General features: G+C 40.2%; 2 protein-coding genes and 1 long non-coding RNA gene across 8 annotated transcripts in view; 1 reads left to right on the forward strand and 2 right to left on the reverse strand.

Annotated features, from left to right (window-relative positions):
- The window catches only part of LOC140907066 (uncharacterized), a 30951-nt gene that overhangs the window by 1263 nt on the left and 10352 nt on the right, over window positions 1–19336 (forward strand). The window contains exons 1-3 of one of the 4 annotated variants that reach the window (XR_012157352.1): window positions 4987–5085; window positions 10504–10554; window positions 15776–15872. This is a non-coding gene — a long non-coding RNA (uncharacterized LOC140907066). Of the gene's footprint in view, window positions 1–4986; window positions 5086–10503; window positions 10555–15775; window positions 15873–19336 lie in introns of those variants that run through there. The other 3 variants (XR_012157353.1, XR_012157351.2, XR_012157354.2) reach the window with 3 other exon arrangements.
- On the reverse strand, window positions 553–14422 carry LOC140907064 (heterochromatin-associated protein MENT). Of its 2 annotated transcripts, none has more exons than XM_073332202.2 (8): window positions 14312–14422; window positions 13293–13469; window positions 11688–11777; window positions 10189–10326; window positions 8888–9005; window positions 7950–8092; window positions 4031–4198; window positions 553–2721 (listed from the first exon to the last, which is right to left on the reverse strand). In XM_073332202.2, the coding sequence occupies exons 2-8, from the start codon at window positions 13458–13460 to the stop codon at window positions 2317–2319; spliced, it is 1230 nt and encodes a 409-aa protein (XP_073188303.1). In that variant the 5' UTR covers window positions 13461–13469; window positions 14312–14422; the 3' UTR covers window positions 553–2316. The 2 variants fall into 2 exon arrangements, with proteins under 2 accessions (XP_073188303.1, XP_073188304.1); XM_073332203.2 differs by having other exon boundaries at window positions 11730–11777; window positions 14312–14421.
- LOC140907063 (serpin B10) overlaps window positions 17202–19336 on the reverse strand; it is a 32807-nt gene continuing 30672 nt past the window's right edge. For both annotated transcript variants that reach the window (XM_073332199.1, XM_073332200.1), the window contains one exon: window positions 17202–18433. In XM_073332199.1, coding sequence (XP_073188300.1) covers window positions 18029–18433 — 405 coding nt within the window. In that variant the 3' untranslated portion in view covers window positions 17202–18028. The remainder of the gene's footprint in view (window positions 18434–19336) is intronic.

Below are 19336 nucleotides of genomic sequence, written 5' to 3' on the forward strand. Positions count from 1 at the left end.
TTAGGGTTAAATTTAATACATGCTGCTCCCGGCAGATTCATAGAAGCAAGTCACTAAGGCCCTGTCTAGACTAGGAAAAGGAGATGTGTTTGCCAAGTGTGTTAGCGAACATTTCAAATAACATGATTTTAAATACCATTGTGCAGCCTAATGCATACAAAGATAATGGTATTTTTAAAAGTCTCAGCTAAGTGTAATCAGTGCTTAATTTATGCCAGGTCTTGCCAGGGCTGAGCCTGGCACCTCTAGGCTTGACAGTTCATCGCTCTGGCATCTCTAGGCTTACTGCATCCATTACGTATGCAAAAAAATAAATAAATAAAAAATTGCATGAACCCTGGCTCCTCTTTCATTACAAATTAAGCACTGGGCATAATCAACCCTAGTTAAGTGACTATCATTTTGGAATGGTAACAATGAAAACATACTGTGACTATTAAGAGTGCTTAGAATATTATAGCTTAACAAAACAATACTGACAACTCCCCCCCCCCCCAGAAAAAACCCAACTGTCTATAATCAGCTAAATCATCAATTTGAATTGTAGAAACGTAATCTCAGTGTTTTTTTATTGCTCTAACTGCAAGTCATACACTAGAGTTATGGAGTAAAATATCAGCTAAAAGCACATTGCAATTTGTGTAAATAACAGGGATATCTTTGCTAAACTGCATTCTTGAAATGAAAGCCTATTTTTCTACTTTATTATTGATACAGGTATCTAGGAATGGGTGCAAATTACAACCAGTAATTACATTAACGTTACTATTGTTTGAATGCTGCAGGTGTTAGATCATATGTCGATAACCATTATAGTCAGATAGGAGGCATGCTGGTGAAAGTTCATCAGTTGTCCTCATCAGATCTGTTGGACAATCTAATTTACAAACATTTTCCAAAGATCAGGCACAGGAACAAATATTAGTATGAGCAACATGACACACCTACATAGCCCTCTAGAAACAGTAAGTTGATAAGTTCACTGCCTGGGGAGGCTAGGCCAGTTCACTGACTGTGTGCCAACATTGTCAGAGAGCATTGTCAGAATGTTTAGTGCCTCATCCAGAGTCCTTCCTTTGACATCAGTAAAAACTGAATTGGGCCCTTAGGGAGGTAAAGTATGGTCTTAGTAAATATAAATGTTTAGTTTAAAGAGCCTCTAGGGAGCACTGAATTTCACATGCTTTTGCCTTAGATTTTATGAAATTACAATAATTTCCAAAATGTTAATTTTCAAAGTGAAAATTTAGACTGAAGATAGTTAACATTTTTGTACACTTCCAAGTTTATTACATGTCAGACAATAAGATCTCTAACAAACTCATCACGGTCTATGTGATAACATTTCAGTCAGCAAGATCACACTCCTAATGAAATCAATGGGGGGAAGATTTGGCCTAATGTTGATTTTCCTGTGCTTCTATGAGCAGTGTTGTTACTGATTTAACAACTCTTTTAGCACTTATGAATGTACAGTATTTGTCCAGCAGACTGACTCTTAAATGGTCCAGCATCTGTCATGTAGACAGAATGGCCTAGTTCCAAATGGAATGTTGTGGACAGAATGTGTGGAGGTTAAATTTCTATTTTAACACTCTGAAAGAAGAAAAGAAAATATATTTTGGATGGAAGAAACTTCATAAATACAACTCAAGGCAAATATGAAATTCAGAGTTAATGCTGACTCTCTATCATTAACTGGCCTTGTGCCTGGGATTTGCAAACAAGACTTACTGTGTTTTCAATTACCCTTTGTATACAGACCTGCAATACCTGTGAATAAGAGAGTTAATTATTAAGCACTTGACTGTAGTAGGGTTTAATGTGTCCATGGGCAACAGTAGCAGAGATTAAGAGCCTCCCACCCACCAAAATCATTCTGCATGACTGCTTTAGACCTGTCCCCATCTTGTCTGCAGGCATGGGGATGAGGTCATGGCCTGAACGCCCAGGTGCATTCTCCTGTCTTGTGAACAAGTGGGTGGGGAGGGACAGAGGCTACAGAATCATGACTGGCCCCCATAACACTAGCCAGGAGAGCAGGCTCAGTGCTGTGGGTAGTATGCTGCACTCTGTAATGGGCTGCAGTAGATTACTGTCCCCTCAGTGCAGCAGAGGAGCACAGGAGAAAATGTGCCTCAGTGTGTGTCTGAGGCACAATTACTTCTGGGGCTACTCCTGACAGAGGCAGCTCATGCTCAGGGCTCTAACTAAAAGCGCAAACTAGACCTATGCTTTGAATTTCAGGCTTCAATATGTATTTCCCAGTTGCATGGTGAACACATGATGCTATGTGGTAGCGGAAAGTAACACATTCTAGGGGGAGCAGAATCTGCCAAAGAAAAGGATGCTCTTGGTTTTGTTGTGCCTTATGAAGAAGAGGAAAGGGTGATCTGCCTTAAATCTTACGGCATTTACAGATGCTCTCACTACTACAACGACTGCACCGGAAGCTGCAGCCTCAGTACCTTCTTCATTGACCTCAACAAAGGACTTGTGAAAAACTTGTGACAAAAACAGATCCTTATGCTCAGACATCCCTGTGAAGTCAGCTTTGTCCAGAATGAAGGCATCTTTCATCCCCATGCTGCTCAAAGTGGACTTGAGGTTATAGCTTTCTTCCAGCTTGATCCTGGGCAGAAACAACTCCACTTCAGTTGTCTTCATCATTTCTGCGCTTGTCCACTTGGATAATTTCTCATATGTCAATTCCCTCTCTAGCTACAGTGAGTTAAGAAAGAGAGGGATTTGACAATTAAAGGGCAAAAATGAAATCATGAGTAAATGAGAAAAGCTGATAAAGGCATGAAACATACATAGCTGCCCCTATGGTTATTGCCATTATTATAGGATGTGCTACATGCAAATACGGTTTGATCCTGCAAGGTGCTCAGTGATGTACACTCCCATTTATCTAAATTGGAGGTGACCTTACGTGCAGGATTGAGTCCATAGAGCAAGGGTTCCTTGTTTTTTCTATGTAAACATACATGGGAATGTTCCCTTATGCACATATAGAGCTCTTGTTAATGTTAATAGAACATCTACATGTGCGTGCAAGGAAGTCTTCTCCCATTGCAACTATATATGATTGGTGTTCACAGGGTCTTGCAGACAAGTAAGAGGATATGGTCCTTGCCCTGATGTGTTTGCAAACGGAGCATCTGATTTTTCATGTTGTTAAGATCTCTCGGTTCCCATTGCATTGGAGGCACTCAGCATCTGCGGTGAGGAGCTTAGTCCCTTGTGAGGTGGGTTACTAATTAATTATTTCACTAGAAAAAGAGAGCACAGAAAACAGAGAAAGGGAGTACAGCTCTTGGAAGAGTATTAACTGCAAGGGGCCAGAGAGTCAGATTGTGGTCTACTTTGTGCTACCCAGGCAACAGAAACTGGACAAAAGAACTGGCTTCAATAACCAGTATGGAATTCTTGTTTAGGGGAATCACCACATAATGTATAACAAGTACTACACTTCCCACTCAAGAGTAATGCAGGTATCTCAACAGAATTCTGAAAATCCTGCATATCACACTAGAGAATCATGTATTCCCTAAATACACATATAACTTTATGGAATCCACAAAACATGCACATAACGAAACCAATTATCCCCCTGCTACAAGCTTTCTCCTTCCTCACCCTACTTCCTTATGATTTGTTATTCTCTCATTGTATCACATCTGAAACTAGGCTGTAAGCTATTCTAGGACACAGACCTGGTCTGTTTGTTCTGGAAAATTCCTTGCACTCTTTTGGGCTTCATCTAGATAATAATACATTATGCCAATGATACTTCTTAACGTTGTACCTTAGATGGTATCGTCATCAGAACTGCTCAGTTTCACATCCCAGTTCTTATCCTGCTCACAAAAAGGCACTTGTATGCCATACATTTGTCTATAGCCGTATGCATTAATGTATAGGATGTTGGCTAAACTTATGCTGAGCATTATCCCGTAGCTGTCTCACACTGAAGAAACATTGAATTCCACTTTCGTTGACCAGAAATATGATATAATGGTTTTACCTGTTCCAGACCAGTAGATTTATCCTCAATATCATCTGGTAATAGGATGAGCATGCTGAGGTCATTATTGACATATGGAAGTTCAGCAATTTTGACCTTCATTGTTTCCAAATAGCATATTGGAAATGTATCTTTCAGAAACATCATCTGCACTGGTTTAGTCTTGGTCTGTGAAATTGTATATCTCCATAAGAAAATAAATATTACTTCTTTCTTTGAAACATACAGGTTAGCAGTAAATTTTTATGACTTGCTTCAGATGAAATAAGAATAAAATTTTGAATACAGTTTTATGAACCAAAGTTGATTGCATGGTTTAACAGGGTTCCTTTCATGAGAAAATATTAATTGTCCTGTTGTTTCTCTCAAAGCACTGTTTTCTGTGACCTGGACTCATCTTCCACTCTTCCCCAGTACATGCGTAATAACTCACAGAAGATGGGACAAAGGAACCGGAAAATTCTGCAAGGATCACCTCAATGAGTTTCCTGACAAGTGTTCCTATTACAGGGAAGACTTTTGAGGAGACAGAGCAGGGGGAGGCTCTGAAAATTCTGGGGAACTTCTAAGTACAAGGAGAAAGGTCACTGCATGCAGGGGCTACTTTGGTCTCTTCTCCACCCCGGCAGAACAGAAAACATTGCCTTTGACTGACTCTCTGGTGGCTTAGTAGTAGCAGTTGTAAAGTGGATTCTACAGATATTGATGATGCCCCATGGATAATAAATACAAAAACTCAGTGTTTGTGAAAAGAAAAGGAGGACTTGTGGCACCTTAGAGACTAACCAATTTATTAGAGCATAAGCTTTCGTGAGCTACAGCTCACTTCTTCAGATGCATATCGTGGAAAAAATGATGCATATCGTTTTTTTTCCACGATATGCATCTGAAGAAGTGAGCTGTAGCTCACGAAAGCTTATGCTCTAATAAATTGGTTAGTCTCTAAGGTGCCACAAGTCCTCCTTTTCTTTTTGCGAATACAGACTAACACGGCTGTTACTCTGAGATCAGTGTTTGTGAAGTTTCATGGATGCAGGAAGATCACTTAGTTTCAGGTATGGAGCAGTGCTGTGCAAAAGGTGTGTGTGTGTGTGCTATATTTAGCTGCATGAGAAAGTCAGTAATTTTGGTTTGCAGGAGTTTCATGAAGTCCTTTACAATTTCACTTCCTATGTGTTTGCAACTCCTGAGTTCCAGTTTGAGTTTTAGGTGTGAAGGAACCCAGAATCTTACTGTGAAAGCCAGACAGGACTGTCAGGTTTTTCCTGACATTTTGCTTGGTTCCCACACAAACTTTTAAATCCCTCCATGATGGTTGAAATTAAGCCCACATTTGTTTAAAACTGTATCATTGATATATCCAGATCTATAGACTTCACCCATCACTATAGTATTTGAGGACCAGTTTTTAAAGTATTTAGGTGTTGCTCCATTCAGCGTTTCAATGCCTAACTTACTTAGAAGCCTGAATCTCATTTTCAGAAGTGACTTAGGGAACTGTTTGAGAACATTTTTCTATATACTGAAAAGTCACAACCCTACAGTCAAATAATATGGGTGCGTTTGTTAGAAAACCAGTTTGACTTAGTATAAAAGTGAAAGCACCTATATATATGTATATATAAATATATAAAACAAATGAAGAGAAAGTTGGGACAATGAATATATATTAGAAGCTATAGAGTGTAGAAAATTGATAAAGGAAGGCAAAGGGCACAAAGAAAACTATGACCATCAGAGTTAAAGACAATAAAAAAGGAGTTTAAGTATATTAAGAAAAAAAGGAATTCTTGCAATGGTATATGCCCTTTACTATATGGACATGGTAGAATTGTCAGTAGTAATGCGGAACAGACAGAAGTGTTAAATACTTCTGTTTTGTATTTGGGAAAAAAACATATATTCATATCAAATGATGATGAAATACTTTCTACTCCAACAGTAACTAAGGACAATGTTAAACAGCAGCCACTAAAGCTAGACATTTATAAATCAGGGGGTCCATAGAACCCAAAATTTTTAAAAGAGCTGTCTGGGAAGATTGTGGACCATTAATGTTGATTTTTAATAAATTTTGGAACACAGAGGACTGGAAGAAAGCAAATGTTGTGCTGATATTAAAAAAGAGTAAATAGGATGACCCTGAGTAACTATAGGCTTGTCAGCTTGACCTCAGTACTGGGCAAAGTAATGGAAGGGCTGATATTGGACTTGATTAAGAAAGAAGCAAAGGAGGGAAATACAACTAATGCCAATCAACATGGGTTTGTGGGAAATAGATCCTGTCAAACTAATTTACTATCTTTTTTTGATGAGATTACAAGTGTGGTGGATAAAATAATGGAGTTGATACAATAGATTTCTGTACACGTTTAAGTAATACTGCATGACACCTTGATTAATAAACTAGAACAATATAAAATCAACATGGCCCTCATTAAATGGATTAAAACTCTTTAAATGATAGGTCTCAAAATGGAAGTATAAACTGAATCATCAATGAGCAGTTGTGTTTCTAGTGGGGTCCCACAGGGATTGGTTCTTGGCTTTATGGTATTAAACATTTATATCAATGACTGGAAAAAAAACATAAATAATTTCTGATGAAGTTAGCAGATGACACAAAGATTGGGGGAATGGTATATAACAGAGAGGACAGGTCATTGATACAGACCTATCTGGATTGCTTGGAAACTGGGCACAGACAAACAATATGCATTTCAATCAGGCCAATGCAAAGTCATACATCTGAGAACAAAGAATGTAGGCCATACTTGCAGGATGGGGCCTTATGGTGAAAAAGAATTTAGGGATCATAGTGGATCATGAGCTCCCAGTGTGATGCTGTGGCCAAAAGGGCTCCAGTGATACTTGGATGTATCAACAAAAGACTATTAAGTAGGAATATAGAGGTTATATTATCTCTTTATTTGGTGCTGCTGCAACCCACTACTGGAATTCTGTGTGTAGTCCTGGTGTCCACACTTCAAGAAGATGTTGACAAATTAGAGAGGGTTCAGAAAAGAGTCACAAGAATCATTAAAAGATTGGAAACCATGTCTCATAGTGAAAGACCTTAGGAGTTCAGTCTATTTATTTATCATAGAGAACTTTAAGGGGTGACTTGATCATAGATTATAGATACCTACATGGGGAACAGAAACTGATAATATAGGGCTCTTCAACCTAGCAAATAAAGGTATAACAAGAACCAATGGCTGGAAGTTGAAGCTAGATAAATTCAGACTAGAAATAAAGGCACAAATATTTAACAGCGGGAGTAGTTAACCATAGGAACAACTTGCCAGGGTTGTGTTGGATTCTCCATCACTGGAAATTTAAAAAATCAAGATTGGCTATTTTTCTAAAAGATATGCAGTAGTTCAAGTACAGTTATTGGACTTGCAGCAGGAATTTAGTACAGAGAAGTCCTGTGGCCTATGTTAGGCAAGAGTCAGATTAGACTATCACAACGGTGCTTTCTAGCCTTAATCTAAGTCCCACTGACTTTAAATGAGTGTTAGGCTCCTAAGTCACTTTTGAAAATGGGATTTAGGCTCCTAAGTCCTGTAGGTGCTTTTGAAAAGGTTACCATAGTCTATAGAGCTGCACAGCTGTCACATTAATGTGCAGTCAGGATATTCACTAATGTTTCTATGTTATATGGGCCCTAGGTTCATATAACATTATATGAACAAACAACAGTCTCCTCTTGAAGCTAAACGCCATTTTTCAAACCTTTTCTTAAACAATGCAGTAGATGTACTAACTAAATATTAAAATTGTCACAGCTATTTATTTTAGGCCATGCTTTGAGCTAACAATAGTTTTACAATGGAAGATGAACTGTGGGTGAAAGATTTTCATGCTATATGGAGGTTTCTTACTGCTCAACAACATTAGCATTGGTGGGACATACCTTGCTCAATCTGAAAGGATTCTCAGACGTGTTTTCATTCAGAAATCTCTTTTCCCACTTTCCTTTGAAGTAAATGGCATTAACCAGGATCAGTGTGGTATTTCCATCAACAGCATCTCTGGGCAACAGATTATGGATTTTCTCTTTCAGAAGGAGAAGAGTGGTGTTTTTATTCCAGTGTAGTACAGCAAGTGGCTATTTCTAATCTTGCTTTCTCTTTAGTTATCCATTGAGAATGTATGTGCCTCAGAATCTCTGATCCCTGAGTGAGTTTTCAAACTTAATTAATTTGGCCTTTAAACCCATTTCTAAAACCAATCTTTGTTATTGTGGCACAAGGTGACATGTTGGAAAGAAATAAAAATTATGCAGCATCTTAAAAATATAAAGCCTGAATCTCCACCACTTTTCCCCTTGTGAAGTCATTTATACTCGTTGATAGTGGGTGTAAAACTCTGCCAAATCAGAATGGTAGCATTTTATACCCATTGCATCCTCCTTTTGCACAGGAGTAAATAAAACAAGGGGCTAGGCTGTGAAGAATCAGGCTCATGGAATAGGGAGTCCATGATCATAAATCCTGCTCCTGTAGTTCCAGTAGTGATGGTGGCCCATGAGACCAGAGGCCCTGCGGGAGCTATTGATTTTTTTAGAGGAAATCAGGTTCTACAGGCTGCTCCCTTTCTTTCATTCTTTCTTGATTTTATCCAAAACTCATTGAAGCCAATGGGAGTCTTTCCATTGAATTCAAAAAATTCTGGATCAGGCACTAGAAGCTGTTCAGCTGTTCATTTGTCCACCTCTCTCTTCAATTTCCACATTAGCTCCACGAGTGCCTGACTACAGGAGGAACACATGTAGAAATGCAGCCACCTACCCAAAAGGAATCAGCAACTATAGTGGGAGAAGAGCAAAGCTGTGGTTTATCCTTAGCTTACCCTCAGTTTGGCTTTCAACCCAGGAATTGATTTCTTTTCTGGCTTGTTCTGCAGCGTTTCCAAAGTTAACCGCTTGTGGCTCTGCATGGTAATATTTTTTAACAAATTCTACGTATCCCTGAAAAGTAGGAGAGAAAATTTGCTATTAAAATAAATTCAAATTGGCATCACTTAAAAAAAATTCAGATTGCTGTACAACATAACTGCTACAATACTAAAGAGAGTATAATTCAACTGAAGCTAGATAAAATTTAAAAGTAAGATCTATGGTACCGTATATTTGATAATTAGAACTGATTGAATCTCTATTTCAATTCCATGGGAAATTTCCTTTCATCCCAAATCAGAACAAAAAGTTAAAATTTTGAAATTTCCTGTGAAAGGATAATTCTGAAAACATTCTTTTATGAAATATCAAAATGATGTAATGATAAGAATAACTGGAATACTGTGTGTCTAGTTCTGGAGCCCACAATTCAAGAAGGATGTTGATAAACTGGAGAGGGTTCAGAGAAGAGTCACAAAAAGGGTTAAAGGATTAGAAAACGTAGTGATAGACCCAAGGAGCTCAATCTACTTAGTTTAACAAAGAGAAGGTTAAGAGATTACTTGATTACATTCTATAAGTACCTACACAGGGAATAAATGTATAACAGTGAGCTCCTCAGACTAGCAGAGAAAGATATAACACAATCCAATGGCTGAAAGTTGAAGCTAGACAGATTCAGATTTGAAATAAAATGTACATTTTTAACAGTGAGAGGAATTAACCATTGGAACAATTTACCAAGGCTTATGGTGGATTCTCCATCCCTGACAATTTTAAAATCAGGACTGAATGTTTTTCTAAAAGATCTGATCTAGGAATTACTTTGGGGATGTTCTATGGAAGTCAAACTAGATGATGACTGTGGTCCCTTCTGGCCTTAGAATGCATGAACATTTTCCATTTTAATATGGTTGAAATGCTTTATTGTTTCAACTGTATATAATATGAACTATAAGTAATAATATAAATGTATATTATCTAATATAAAAGTTGAACTGATAATGTCAAAACAAAGCACTTCGACTTTATCGAAATTAAGAGTTTTGATAATTTTTCATCAGAAATGTAGACAAAATCTATACGTTCCCACAAAACATTTCAGTTTTAGCACATCAGCATTTCCCATTAGCAAATTGTTCCTTTGGAAAATTTTCAATCCGCTCTATTAATAATCTTGGATTTTGATCAGTATTGAGTGTCATAAATATCTTTCAAAACTTTCTCTTCAGCTTAATAAAAATATTCAACTTACACTAAGGAATTGGTAAGTCTGTTCCCCATACTGTCTGTTGGCAGTTTTAAGCGAGTAAGAAGTTTGGGGTTTGTTGATTAAAGAGATTAATTCCTGGAACTCAGAATGAATGTCTTCAGTTTTGCAGTCCTCAGGTTCCTTTAAAAGGGACACAATGAACTTGGAAATCACATTTCTTTATTAAAGTATTGTACTAAGATTACTACAGTTGTCAGAAGTTACTGGGGGGAAGGGATTACTCTATTTTTTCTGTTTATTGACTCTGTGCATTTGACTGAATTGTCTGTAATCAGATTTATTGTTTCTACTGGACAGTGAGCAGATCAGTTTCTCCCTTGCTGCAAAGACCTTTACAAACATCATCAGGTGAGTACTTAGAGCTGCAGTTTAGGTGGGACTCAAAATTTGAGCTCTACTCCTGCACCATGAAGACTGTGATATTCAACACAGGGTCACCCAGCTCTGGTGGAGATCACATCTCTGATGGAGCACACCTGTGTTGGAGATGAGGAATAGCTTTCCCTCAGCATGAGAAGCAGCAACGGAGTGCTATTACTGAGGGATTATTAAAGGGGAGCAAGTTAGGGAACTTAGAAGGTGAGAGATAGAGGCTTCTGTTTCTCTTAAAAAGCAGAAGACTTTGTCTAACAAACCATCCTTAGTTCAGCAGCCAGGGATTCCCTGCTGACGAATTACAGCTGGTTCATCTGCAGAAAATGCTGGCACAGAGGCTTTTGAGACATCTTCAGGAAGAACATTCACCCCTATCCCTGACCCACTCCCAAAATGATGAGAGGAAAGGGGCTTGTCCTTAGGGCTGTCTGAGGAGCAGAACACCTCAGGCAGCTCCCCACTCTGGTCTAATGAACCAAGGCAGATCCATCAGAATGCATCTGCTGGGGAAATAAGGGTATCGTCTCCTCCGCCCCATCTCTCCAACACTACATGCACCTGGCCATTCTCCTACCTTTCCACAAGCACTTTCCAAATCTTCCCTATACTCCCTATATATTGTCACATATCCCTCTCCTGCCTTAACTTCCACATCATGCTTTCCCTCTTTATATCAACACATCATACCCTTTACAACTGCACATACTCCTGCAGGATATGTCTGTAGCTATCCAGTCTCTGAGGTCAGAGTTCAGGTTTTGCATTGCAATGTGGGTTAGAGGAATTGTCTGTGTGTGTTGTCCATCTGTACATGTGTGAGGTGGAAGGGCACCCTGGGGAGGTGCAGAGTCAGTGGTGTATTGCGTTGCTGTTCAGGAGTGTGAATCAAGGTGCCTTTCCTGCCTTTGAAGGTTTGAGTGTGTGTGTTTTGCACTTAAGCAACCTTAATTGGTTATTAACTACAATTTGGGGGAGGGGGAGTCAATATAGATGTAAGCTGAAAACAAACAACCAATAGCATGATTCAAACTGATGCTGCTGTTGAACTTTCCTATTCCCAAAGAACAGCGGATTTGTTTCTCTGATATTTTTGTTCTAAAGAATACCATCCTCCTTTTCTTTGGCCTCCCACGAGAAGTTCTTGTCACCTGCAAACAGCCTCCTCCGGTTCCTGTAGTTTTCTTAAAATGAAGCACCTGCAAGCAGAGTTTGTAAAGATAGTAAATATATTTGAAGACAGCTATCTAAGACAAATGTACACACAAATTGATTTCTAGTGACCTAATTGTCAAAACCTCAAATTTATTATAATTAGTCAGCAAAGATGGTTGCTACTTAGCCTGCTAAGGACACTATATCTATGATTTTCAATGACGATTTGAATGTAACTGAGACCCAGGTCATAACCACACAGCCATATTGCTGGCTTAATGACAGATCATCATTATGAATCAGGTGGAAATTAACTTAAACATACGGTGAGACCATGTGAAATTCATGATGGCTTCAGCCATGTATTATTATACTCTGTTTATTATTGGGCATCATTGTTGTGCTAGATGCAGTACGATATATAAAGGCTCAGTGCTGCCCCAAGGGTTTACAACCTATATTAAAAATACAAATGCAGTTTAGTTACATAATACACGGAATGGCCATATAAAGGTGTAGTCACAGAGCCATCAAATGGTAATGATCAGATACATTTACGCTCAAAACATAGGTAGCAGCAACAACAAAACACAATTCAAGGTATGATCCCTGCAAATTACAATGGTTATGCAACGTTATCATTTTTATTAACAAAATTCAGGTAAATGTAAATAGACTGAAATAGGACTAAACAGAAAAGGTTTCAGTTGTGCATGTAAGACAACTGTCATGGAAGAGCTATGGACGAACCAAGCCACATTTTCAGTATTGGCATTTATTTATGTACAGAACGCTGATATTCACATCTTAGAAACATGTTTAAAATCATGTTAAATTGAGTTTTAAGGGAAAGCTAAAATGGAAGATCAGGTTCTAAACTATTGGGGCAGCTCCTATCTGGCAAACCAGCAGCACCACTCTGGGAAGTATGGGAGCAAGTGAGTTGCAGGGGCTAGTGAAGGTGTTGAGAAATGATGGGTCCTCAGTGTGAGGAGAAGACTTTTCCCCCTCAGTGGGTTACCTGTTGGATTCAGAGAACCTCAATCCAAAGAGAATTCTGGCAAACTGAGGTAAATAAAGGAGATCTCTGCCTAGGGAAGGTAAGGAGACACCTGGAAAAGTTACTAGAAGCCACTCAACTACCCAGGATCAACCAAGCCCCCATTCACCTCAGGAAAGCTCCCAAGCCAATAGGGCCAGGAGCTGCCACCTGTAACTCCCCTTTACAGGGAGCTGCCCCAGTAGTTTAGAACCTGACCTTTCATTTTAGCTTTCCCTTTGAGCAGAACACTGGATCTGGTCCAGAGTACCTGAACAGTGTGGGGTACAGAGAGTTACCAGCAAGATGTTTTCTCCTGGTAGAATTGGATGGGAAACTCTGAAATTAGTTAAAATTGCAGTGAATTTGTTCTTCCCTGTAATCTACCCAGCGTTTCCAGTCACCATTCCTTCAAAGATATTGTGTTTAATACTGTAGTATATCAGGTTGTTGTAGCATGTGTAGGAACCATTTGTCATATCGAGACATATACAGTACATAGTCAAATTTCACAACCTACCTCAGCCATCTGGGTTGCAGTGTTACCTTTTGCACCCACATAAGTCATGGCCAGAGCAGATGAGATACTCCAAGGGGAAAAGAAAATGTTTTTGCCTTTAAAAGATTCATTCAGCTTTTTGAAAAGGCTGAGAGTAAAGCTACCATTTGATGCTGAGAGAGAGTCCATTGCTGAAACCTAAGACAGATATATGAAGACAGAGTGTAACAGTTTGACTTCATTGGAACCAAGATTTTAGCATGCGTTGTTTTCTCTGTATCATAACAAACTAACTTTCCAAACTTCCTTAGAATATCTGACCTATAGTTTCTGCTGTAAATCAATCCCTAGGTACTTGTATGACACACAAATCATATCATGCACTCTCTTTACTGTTATATAAAGATTTCAAAATGACTTAGGCACCTAACCTGCTTTGGTGCTTTTGAAAATACCAGTAGGCTCCTCTCTGCATCTTTAGGTGCCTAAATACCTTTGATCATCTGGGTCTCAGTCCTTGGCCTCTTTGGTTTCTGAGGCTGTCAACAAGGTGCATTATGGAGTATCCAAACGCATAGTAAATCATGGATTCTTTTGTTATGAGAAGACTAACAAGAGGATGACAGAATAAAAATCTTTTTCTTCCCCCTGAGGGGAACAACAATTTAGTGCTTGGCCCATTAATTTGCTGTGTTGTACCATCTCACAGCAAGAACTACCACCTGAATATATTTATCCTTACTTATCTAATCTAAGATTTTAAGGAACAGGATCGTCATCTACTCAAGAAAATTCTTCCTTTGATTGGTTAACTTGCCCTGTATCAGCATCTTTTCTTAAACTCTGAAATATATAATACCTATACTCTGTTTTCTAAGAACTGAAATCTAAATTAAATTTACAGTGCAAATGTGCAATCCCTGTTTTACTGCATGACATTTAATTTATTATAATTTAATCTGCCCTGTCAGGCATGGTTTAAGTAGTTAAGAAGAAGTTTCAAAGAAAGCTAATTATGTCTATATGAATATTTACATTACCTCAGATTTCTGTGAGAGAGAAGGAATTACTTGTGTCGTCGGCTGGGTTCTGGGTCTGTTTGTTAGGCAATAAACATGTTTAGAAATATAAAACAGTTATGCTTCCTTCTGACCTACATCCTCCACTCTTACTGCCCTATGTGTTTCGCCACCTATGTTTACCCCTCCTCCTCACCAGTTTCCAGAACTTTCTGTTGTAAAGCTTGCCCCGATTGTTGACATACCCTATATTACTTTGGCAATAAATACGTATAGAAAAGAAATGAGATTGCGGCTCACTCTCCTTCTAGCCTTCACTCCTAGTCCCCAATATGTTTCCCCACCTAAACCTACCCTTACTCCTCACCACTTTCCAGAAATTTTTGTTGTAGTTGATTATTGATCCATTGTATTTTAAACATCAAATCTTAGAGATTTAGAAGAGGAATACAATGATCTTATAAGATCTGCTATTTTAGGCATAGGATAAGCAAAAATATCACAGAGTGGCCTACAGTAAGAATGGCTGGTGATGTTGTCCATTGCGACTCTCTTTTTGGTGGTGGTGAGACTTTTGTTTAAAATAAGTGCAGTCAATGTTTAACTTACACCAAACACCACAAATGTCTGTCTTTCTGCTGGATGGGTGTTCTGTGTGGTCTGATTCTTCACTGCATTATTCCCGTTTTAAACCAGTTTAACTCTATAGATTTAAACTGAGGCATATCAGTGTAAAACTGGAGTAATGCAGGGATCAGTTAGACCTTGTGACTCCACCATCCTCATTTAAAACCTTTAGGAATATAGATACTGCCATGCCACCAAATCAGACTAACCATCCAACTGGCCTGGTATTTGGCCTTCAGCAGTGACCAATACCTGATGTTTAAGTGGAGGATGTAAGACTCCCAAAATGGGCTTCTCAAAGAATGCCTGGAATGCGCACTAAAATATTCCCATGTTGGAAGTTTCTCTCTAATTCAAGGCAGTTGTGGGTGCTGTGTGTACTGAAGGATGAGGGCTAGTATCCCTTTTTAATTTAAAGGCTGGACTAAAGAACATCCCTGGTCCATGCTCAGTGAAGTGGATGCTGAAATGTTGAAACATTTTTTTTTAAACTTCAGAGGCTTGTTTGTTTGTTTCATGCTAAGACCCAGCATGAAAATTAATAGCTCATGTGCAGCCAAGAGTTCCCTCTCTCTGAGATAGCAGAAAAAGAATTCTGAAAGGCACAGGTACCGTCACCCTGCCTTGTGTTTTGAAAATCTAAGGCGGTTAGCTGTATGAAGGAGTGCTTTTCTAGAAAGTGTGTCTGTGCAGACCTATACCATAATAGGGACTTCTTTGGGGTTACATTTTAGCACACAGCTTTATCTTGTTATATTCAACAGGACAGTATTTATAGGGGATGTGTGTGTGCAGTCATAGTGAGTATAATAAAATAAACCCTTATGTAATGTTATTTCATGTTCTTTTCCTATTCAGGAAGCAGAACCATGAAGAAAGGTGTGTGCTGCTTCCTAGAAGCGTGGACTTCCAAAGTGCTTGCAGGCTGGTGGGAATATTTTCAATATATCTGGAGGTTCGCTCATGTACCCAGCTTATTTAATCTCTACCCTGAAATCAAAGAGTTAGATGCAGTCCCAGAAAAGGGAGGAAATTACTCAAAAAACTCTGTGCTTCTAGTATTTTACTCCACTGTCACTGATTGCTGAATTTGAACAAAGAGCTCCAACACCAAAATGTATGACAGTATGGGTTCTGCATAAATATACTGCATGGTAGTTACAGATAAATATTTAGGGCCTGATTCTCCATTGCCCTAGTTTACACCAGTGTGACTCCATTGCTTTCAGTGAGGTTACTCTGCCACAAAACGAGAAGAAGCCAGTGGAGAATTAGTCCCTAGTACAGGGGTGGGCAAACTTTTTGGCCCAAGGGCTAAATCTGGGAATAGAAATTGTATGGTGGGCCATGAATGCTCACAAAACTGAGGTTGGGGTGCGTGAGGAGGTGAGGGCTCTGGTTGGGTGTGCAGGCTCCAGGGTGGGGCCAGAAATGAGGAGTTCAGGGTATGGGAAGGGGCTCCGGGCTGGGGGAGTAGGGTGTGGGGTGAGGGCTCCAGCTGGGGGTGCAGACTCTGAGGATGAGAGGTTTGGGGTTCAGGAGGGTACTCTGGGCTGGGATCAAGAGGTTCAGTCCGCAGGAGGGGGATCAGGGTTGGGGCAGAGGTACGGGGAGGAGGGTGAGGGCTCCGGCTGGGGGTGCAGGAGGGTGCTCCAGGCTGGGATTGAGGGGTTCAGAGGGTGGGAGGGGGATCAGGGCTGCAGCAGGGTGTTGGGGCGTGGGGAGAGGCTGAGGGGTGCAGGCTCCAGGTGGCGCTTACCTCAAGCGGCTCCCTCCCAGAAGCAACGGCCGTGTCCCCACTCCAGCTCCTATGCAGAGCTGCAGCCAAGCAGCTCTGCGCGCTGCCCCATCTGCAGGTGCTGCCCCTGCAGCTCCCATTGGCCACAGTTCCCTGCCAATGGGAGATGTGGGGGCAGTGCTTGGGGCGAGGGCAGAGCAGAGCCCCCTGGCTGCCCCTACACATAGGAGCTGGAGTAGGGCCCTGCCGCTGTCTCCAGGAGTGGCCCCCGACCCTGCTCCCCGGCTGGAGTGGTGGAGTGGGGCCATGCTGCTGCTTCTGGGAGCCGCATGGAGCGGCCCCCGACCCTGCTCCCTGGCTGGAGTGGGGAAAGCCCCAGACCCCACTCCCCAGCAGGAGCTCAAGGGCTGGATTAAAATGGCTGGCAGGCCAGATCTGTCCTGTGGGCCGTAGTTTGCCCAACACTGCCCTAGTACAATGCTGGCTGAAAGTAAAATTATTACAAAGCAGATGGTTGTAAGAAAAATGCATTTTATTTCTTATAGTTCACACAATTGTTTCTTGTATAGCACTTGCCCATTGGCATGTTATCTGCAGAGGAAACAAAACACTTGCAAGCAGTCTGCAAACAGGAAAAAATGCCATTAGAAATGTAAAGATTACAAAACATTTATATTCAAATAGTTTTATTGCATTGCTAGCCATGCCTTTGTTAACTCAGTATAATTCATGAGACTGTGGGCCACATCGTCATCTGGTATAATTGGCCTAGCTCCATTGATTTCAGTAGGGGTGGTCCAATCTGCACCTACTGAAGATCTGGCCCTGCTTGTGTACTCTTTGTGTGCCTGCACAGGTAAGTGTTTTATTCCTGAGATGTATTTCTCTAGATCAAACTTGTTCTTCTGCTTTATAACATAAAAACGGCCCTACTGGATCAGACCAACGGTCCATCTAGCCCAGTATCCTGTCTTCTCACAGTGGCCAGTGCCAGGTGCCCCAGAGGGAATGAACAGAACAGGTAACCATCAAGTGATCCATCCCCTATCACTCATTCCCAGCTTCTGGCAAACTGTATAGCTGCACAGTATTAAGAAAGAGTGCAATTTACAGTCATTTAGAAAGCAACCAGTGCATTTTTATTGTGCTTTTGAGAGTCGTAGCCCAATATTATCAAGTCCTCTCACCACATGAACAGAAGAGCAAAATTCTTAGTAATTTGAATTATTTGTTGTTCCCCAAGTTACAAAGATTAACGAATAATACAGGAAACTGAAGTAAAATTACCCAAGCTATTTAGACATTTGAGGCGTTGTCTTTATGGTACATTCCTGCTGCTGCAAGATCCTGTTTAGCAACAGAAATCTGAGTTTTTACGGGGAGCAGAATCTGCCAAAGAAGAGGATGGTGTTAGTTTTATTGTGCCTGATGAAGAAGAGGAAAGGGTGATCTGCTGCAAACTGAATGGCAGAAATGAGACTTCGTGCTGGCATAGAAGCCGCACTGGCAGCTGCAGCCTCAGTGCCTTCTTCATTGATCTCCACAAAGCATTTGTGAAAAACATTTGACAAAACCAGATCATTTTTCTCAGTCATCCCTCTGAAATCAGCTCGGTTCTGACTGAAGGCATCTCGCATACCCATGCTGCTCAAAGTAGATTTGAGGTCATAACTCTCTTCCATTTTGATCCTGGGCAGATACACGTCCACTTCAGTTTTCTCCATCATTTCTGAGCTGGTCCATCTGGATAATGTCTCATACGTCAAGTCTCTTTCTAGCTACAGTTAGTTAAAAAAGAGAAAATCAAAAATTAACAATGAAAATTAAACTTCCTTAACTTTGATGTCCTTCACAATCCTGAATGGAGAAACTATAGAGATGGTTTATAAATATAGTGAAGATCACTGAAAAGCTTCTGGCTAGTTTACAGGTGTCTTCTCAACTGTAAAGCAGCGTGTTTTCTTACAGCAGGTTCGTGCAGTAACTGGAAGTTCGAACAGACTTTAAAGCCAGAAGGGATGATCATGATCATCTAGTCTGACGTCCCACACATCACAACCCACAGAATCATACCCACCCGCTCCTGCAATAGACCCATAACCTCTGGCTGAGTTACTGAAGTCTTCAAACCTTGATTTAAAGATTTCATGCTACAGAGAATCCACCATTTACTGTAGTTCAGACCAGCAAGTGACACATGCTCCACACTGCAGAGGAAGGTGAAACCCCCCTGGGTCTGTGCCAAACTGACCTGGAGGAAAATTCCTTCCTGACCCCACAAAGTGAATACTTTCAGTGTTGAATATTTGTAGTGTAATAGCAGCAGAGTCCTGTTTTACATGATAGTACCCAGTTAATTTACTGTTGCATCTTTTGAGCCTCTGGCATTCTAGCTTATCCGCATGCAATCTACCAAAAAAGTATGATTGTTAATTAATTACACATATACCTAGTCACTATTTGTTAGCTGAGTTGTTCTAATATATATTTTTCCTTATTTAAAATATTGATTGTATGAAAATATATTTGGAAATCCGCCCACCTAGTATTTTTTCAAGAGGGGAGCTAGAAAGGAAAAAAGAGGGCATTTCCATCATCCCTTCTTGGAACTGATCCAGCGGAGCTTTGCCCCTTGCAAAACTCCAATTAAAGTTAATGGGAGTCTTGCCAGAGGAAGGGCA

The sequence above is a fragment of the Lepidochelys kempii genome, chromosome 2 (assembly GCF_965140285.1).
Source record: "Lepidochelys kempii isolate rLepKem1 chromosome 2, rLepKem1.hap1, whole genome shotgun sequence".
In the NCBI taxonomy this organism is placed as follows: Eukaryota; Metazoa; Chordata; order Testudines; family Cheloniidae; genus Lepidochelys; species Lepidochelys kempii.

Excerpts from the sequence above, each read along its gene's own strand:
- LOC140907064 (XM_073332202.2), bottom strand. The coding sequence starts at position 13,460 with ATGGACTCTCTCTCAGCATCAAATGGTAGCTTTACTCTCAGCCTTTTC. Across the intron at positions 10,327-11,687 it reads GGCCAAAGAAAAGGAGGATG|GAACCTGAGGACTGCAAAAC; the intron begins GTATTCTTTAGA and ends TCCCTTTTAAAG. Across the intron at positions 9,006-10,188 it reads AGACTTACCAATTCCTTAGT|GGATACGTAGAATTTGTTAA; the intron begins GTAAGTTGAATA and ends CCTACTTTTCAG.